General features: G+C 37.3%; 1 protein-coding gene across 1 annotated transcript; it reads right to left on the bottom strand.

Moving 5' to 3' along the window:
- Nucleotides 1-1,537: 1,537 nt before the first annotated feature.
- Nucleotides 1,538-3,240, bottom strand: LOC149007906 (pentatricopeptide repeat-containing protein At2g27800, mitochondrial-like). Its single transcript, XM_089164644.1, has one exon. It carries the CDS (start codon nucleotides 2,974-2,976, stop codon nucleotides 1,654-1,656), a length of 1,323 nt encoding a protein of 440 aa, XP_089020770.1. The 5' UTR covers nucleotides 2,977-3,240; the 3' UTR covers nucleotides 1,538-1,653.
- Nucleotides 3,241-5,960: the final 2,720 nt, after the last annotated feature.

Here is a 5,960-nt window from a genome sequence, read left to right as displayed (position 1 = left end):
AAGCTTGTCAAGGTTGAGAATGATATTTAATGTAGTCACAATGTGATCAAGTGGAGGCAGTACGATCAACAACAGAACGTCATCTTCCTCTTCAAGGCTACTAAAGTAATTATCTGGAGAAGCAAAATATAATACACACCCAAAGAATAAGCAAATGTTGGACACACACAGGGATCATGCTTGTACTCTTGTAGTATGGTTACCTTTATTGGAAACCAAATATAACATAGAAGCATCCAAATCCATCTTCGATTAAAGTGTTGGAACAGCCAACCAACCTTCTTTTGGAGTGTTCTCTCCATTTCCAATTTGCATTTTCAATTTCTCCAGGTTCATTCGTTCTCCTGCACCAACTTAACTAAGAAAATACAAACCTATAACATTTCCACTTTCGCAATATTCTCTAAATATGGAGTCACCTCAACAAAGACAAGATGGGCACAACAGAGAAGCTAACATCCACAAAAGACACATTATCACCAGAGAACTCCCAGCCGCATAAAACAGAGAATGGATGGTTATCGGCCTACTACAGATTCCATTGTGCTAAAAATAGTTTATAGATTGGAGGCTTTTTTTGGTACAGATTTCAAAAAGCAAAATCCTTAATATTGTAACCATCTTCAGTATAACAAACTATTTTTAATGAGGGCAAAATCCTGTCATTTCACATTGATACTGTATTAAATAGATTTTAGAAAACCTTGTCTACCCCTTATCTTAAATAACTCTTTGGTAATAGAAAAGAGGCAACTAAAAAAAGGAAAATTAATGATGGTGACAACAGGTTGTTCCAATTAGAGATAATATAAAATAGTGAAAGATAATTGATGATGGTAAACAGAAGAAAAAGAATTTTTTTTGGGTACACAAACGAGGTCAAAGACCCAAAACAGAAAGCAAACTAGCCTACAACACAATTAGAAATATCCACTTGCAGGATCTCCTCTAAAGCATGAGGCGTCTCTAGGGGGGAAAAAATCAAAGAATCCTTCATCACCAAAGACATCTTCGGCACCATTCCCATCTCTAGATGTGAGAGAAAGAAACCTGGAACAAGGAGCCCACTGTGGATTTAATCTCATCCACCAATCTAATAGGCCAACCAGGCGCCTTACCAGCGGAGACGTAAGAAATAGCCTCTAGGGAATCTGATTCCACAATAAACGGGCGGACACCCCTAAAAAGTTTCTATATACTGTAATTATCTAATTCTTTTATTTTTCTTTTTATGATTATTGATCAGAGCTAAACCTGACAAGTTACGACTTAGCAAACAATTGCACAATTCAAAATAGTATATTATGGATTCCACTTAAAATTGCTACGACCAAATTTGGCAAGTACTTTTCTTCAGAAAATTAAAGTTAAAAACCTAATTTCATTTTGGTTAGAATGTGAAAGGCATAAAATCATCATTAAATATTAACAAGTCCCATGGAAGATAAACTCTTCAGTGATATCACTATGAAAATAAATTTTGCAAGATCTTCATATTCATAGAGAGCAGTGATGTTGGCATCCAACTTTAAATAGATGAATAGCTCCTCTATCAATATTAGGAGTTGCCAAATCATTCACCTTTACTTGAAAGTTAAGAGTAGTTTTTTCTCGCAAAATGCTATAGCTCACCAACAGATGCTTTCAGTCATCTCAATTTTCAAATTCATCTTGAAGACCATACAGAAGCTTCCTATAAGTGTAGCCATCCATAAGATCCTTCTCTTGCCACTCCTTCAACAGCCTAATGGCTTCTGCAACCCTTCCCTGCCTGCATATTTCAATCAATATTGTTCGATACGTTATGAAATCTGCCAACTTTTGCCTCTCAAACATCTCCCAAACAATCCTTACAGCCTCCTCAACCTCGCCACCCATAGCCAAACAATTCACAAGGGAATTATAAGCCCTACTGCTTGGAATGAACCCCTTGTTCTTCATTTCGCCATACAACTCTTTAGCATTGCTTGTCCGGCCTTGGGCACAAAGACCATGGACCAGATAATCATAGGAATTAGAGTTGGGAATGGATCTATACACTGTACCCATCTGATGGAATATTCTAAGAGCATCATTCACATGAAGGGAATTGACATAGCCTCTGATCATCGCATTCAAAGAGAAAATGTCAGGTTCAATCCCATCATTGACCATTTGCTTGAAAAGGCATCTTATAGTATCCATGTAGACATGATTTATATAAGAATTCTTCCCCTTGCCTAAAAGTGCTGTAAAAAGCAGGTTGTATGTGATAATAGAAGGCCTGCAACCAGGATCTCTGCTCTTCTTCATGTGCTTGAATATACTAGTAGCTCTTGACAATTTCCGAGCTTCTGTGAAGAAGTATATCATTGTATTAAAAAGAGCTTCAGAGCCAATATGAGAAACAGCAAGAACTTGATTAACAACATCATCCATCTCTTCGTACAATTTAGCAGAGCCAAGCTTTTTGATTGTGATGTGGTAGGTCGAGACTTCATGTCTGAACCTAGGTTGTTGTGAAGCCCAATTGAAAAGCTCAAGACAAACCAGAGGATCTTCCTGGAGGGTTATGACTTTGGAGAGGTCTTCCGGTGTGAATCTTGGTGGGAGTTGAGATACTGACCGGTGAAACTGAGCTTCATCAAGAGTTTGTTTTAGTTTTCTTGAGTTCTTATGCATTCTTCTTCCCACGGGTCTCAATGTCGTGTAATTGGAATGTGAAGAATAAAGAAACAAGGGAAAGCCTTCAGGGAAAATGTAACTACTTGCAGATAATCTGGCACTGGCTTTCAACTGGGTTTGAGCTAAAAGACTTAAATTCTTGACGGTGTCATTAATCGGATGAGAATGGAAACTGTGTTTACAGAGATAAGCGTCCCCTGCACTTGCCCCATTTCCTGCTAAATGGGTCAGGATCAATTTCGAAACTAAGGTTCTGCAGAGGAAACGAGAATGGAACATTCTGATAGAAGGAACTTGGTATTCATAAATCATAAATGAAAAACTTTTACAACGAATTCAGAAATGGGTTATAAAAAGATTAAATAAGAACAAAAGATAGCGGCAAATGAAGCAGGTAAAGGGAATTGCTGGTAACGCAGAGTCACCGACAAAATCTGGATTTACATGTCCAGAGTTCATAAGCCAAAAAGTAAGGAAGAATATGGACCATCAAATTCAGTATTTAAACCACAGAAGAAAACACTCTCCATCTCTAATCAACAAATTTTGAAGCGTAGAACCGTGCAAACCTCAAACAGAGAAACAAAGGAGCAACCGCAGATCAAGAACAAAAAAACGCCATGCTTGACAAAAGCGTACGAGGATGAGGATGTCAGCAAACTAGAGAAAACCCCACTAATCTCCTTGGCCCGGAGCACCAACTGTTAACAAATTGCTGAAAATCCTTGCAGAGTTCATGTGGAATGAGAGATTTGGAATGTGAAACATCAGGGTTTGAAACCCGGATTGGCATTCGAATCGGACCAGCCGGTCCAGACCAAGAAGGTCCTAAAATCCGCTGTAAGAATCGCTGTTGAATCAGTCTGATCTAGACCAACAAGAAAGGGCAGGAGTGGAGTCAAGATTTTCCTTCTAGACGTTCTTCAATTTATGTCAAATGTTCATATTTTACACATGAAAGAAATGACCAAAGTCACCAAACTATCAAAAGAAAAAAAGGAAAATTTTAAAAAAAAATTGCAAGGGCATTGCCTTTCTGGCCTAAGGGATGGTTACTTGAGTATGTAGATTTCAAATTTGAAATTCCAAATCCCTAGAGTCATGGTTCGTAATTACGTTTGGTTGTGATTTTGGGGTCCTAAAATATTTTTGTTGGTTCAAATCTTTAACTCCCACATTCACCTGATTCACGTTAGTGCTCTAGTCTTTTCTAGTCATGCATCAGGCCTTATTTGAGTGTGGGATAATTTCCACTATTCAAAAATCAAATTTTTATAAAGTGTCATCAATTTATCTTTAGATAAAAAACACATGTTCATCAGTCACATTCAAAAGTCGAGGTAATATTCAAAAAATAGAAACATTATTATTTTAATTTAATCTAAACTTTTGAATGTGACTGATGGACATATATCATTTATCTAAAGAAAAATTGATGGTATATTTTTTTGTCAATAACAAACCTGATAAAATTCTTTCAAAAGTCTCCATCTTTGAGAAGTTGGATTATAAGACTCTGATTTTTACATTTGTATTTTGATTGGAGTGCAAGTTTAGAGCTGGTCACTTGAATTCATCCTAATATGTCTTGGGCTCGAGGATTTTTGCCTTAAAAAAAGGGTGAAGACCAAGGTAGCTTACCTTTATTAAGAAAAGAAGGAAAAGAAGAAAAAGACAGTGTGTATTAGAGACAAAATTACACTGCCACATAAGTTGAATGATTAATATTGCCACTTAAGTTGAATCATCAAATGGGTTTTGAGGGTTACAAAGAACATGAAGTAATGAAAATGACCTCTTGCCAATTAAGAAAAGGACACATCTCTCACCCTTCATCAAAATGAAGACCGATTTATTTATGAGGTTTTTGAATCTGGATCTCTTACCTTTTAGGATTAGAGGTTTGTGCACTTTCGGCACTTTCTTAATACATATTAGGAGGGAGGAGGGGTGTTTAATTAGGACACACTGATTAGGAAAGGAAAAAAAAGACAAGGAGAGCAGTGGCAGTGGCAGTGGCCAGAGACAAAAGAACATTACCACATTAAGCTGAATCATTAAATGTGATTTTGAGATGGTTTTGAGGGTTACAAAGAATAGGAAGTAATGAAAATGACCCTTTGCCAATTAAGAAAAAGACACCTCTCTCTCCCTTCATCAACACGAAACCCTGATGGATTAGAGCAACTACCACCTTGTTGGGGGTCTTCTTCCCTTAGAAAGAGGCCTTTACTTTACTTTACTCCCCCTTCTAGGATCTGAGCTATCCCAGGGCTTGGGGGTCATGACCCTTTCTCGAGCTCTTTATCCACATGTGAAATATCAGTACTTGTCAACCTTAATCTTTTAAGATATTCAATATATTTTTCTTGATTTGTTTGAAAATTTTCTTCTAGCCTTCTTTCTATGTGTGAAATATCAGTATTAGCTGTTTGAAACAAAATTAGTAATAGTCCCCTCGATGTTAAATCCTGGCTCTACTTGCTTCCCTCAAATTTTTTTCACCACATATTAAAAAGGGGATTCACTCGGAGATCCACTTTTGATTCATTTTATCAAAATTCAAAAGGGACCTGCTTTTTAATGTGGTGGAGAAATACAAAGGGATCACACGTCTACTCTAATGGATATATAAGTAGTAGAGTGTGGATCATCTCTCTTGACAGGAAGCACCCTGTGCTCTCCTGACGGCTTTACAACCACAAACTCTGTGGAGTCCATAAGTGAAAAAACAATTAAATATTAAAAAAAAAAAACCATAACCCTATGGGTCTCATGGTAATTTGTAGTCACTAGCTACGGGGGAGATGATCCGAACTCTAGGTAGCAAAGGCAAATGAATAGTCACTTTTAACCCCCTCTCCTCTCCCCCTTCCCTCAAGCCCAAATCACCTCCCCCTCAAGAGAAATGTATGTGCTATATCAATATTTTTTCATTGCACATTAGAAATGGGCCCACGTTAAACTTACTAAAATGTCAATTCAGATATATTATTGGGTGGTAGAAAAGCATCATAATAACACAACTCCCTTAATCCCAAAACACACACGTACACGCACAGCAAAAAAAATATACATTTTTTGTTGACGGGGTACAATTGTTTGTGAGTTTCGCAAGCTCAAAGTCTCTTTTATGGATTCCAATTTAAGGGTGTAGATACTCAATTGGTATTAATTGTTCCCGTACGTGGACCAATCAGTACACTCCCCCTGCGGTTTAGAGAGAGAAAGAGAGAGAAAGAGAGAGAAAGAGAGAGAGACAAGGACAAACAGGTAGTCCATTTTAATCTAACAAG

This window comes from Hakea prostrata, chromosome 8 (genome assembly GCF_041222555.1).
Source record: "Hakea prostrata isolate BN-2017 chromosome 8, UWA_Hpros_2, whole genome shotgun sequence".
NCBI lineage: Eukaryota > Viridiplantae > Streptophyta > Magnoliopsida > Proteales > Proteaceae > Hakea > Hakea prostrata.
The sequence above is the reverse complement of the archived record's forward strand: the minus strand, read 5'-3'. Positions and strand labels throughout refer to the sequence as shown.

What these genes read in the sequence shown, in the direction of transcription:
- LOC149007906 (XM_089164644.1), bottom strand. Translation starts at nt 2,976, where the DNA reads ATGATTTATGAATACCAAGTTCCTTCTATCAGAATGTTCCATTCTCGT.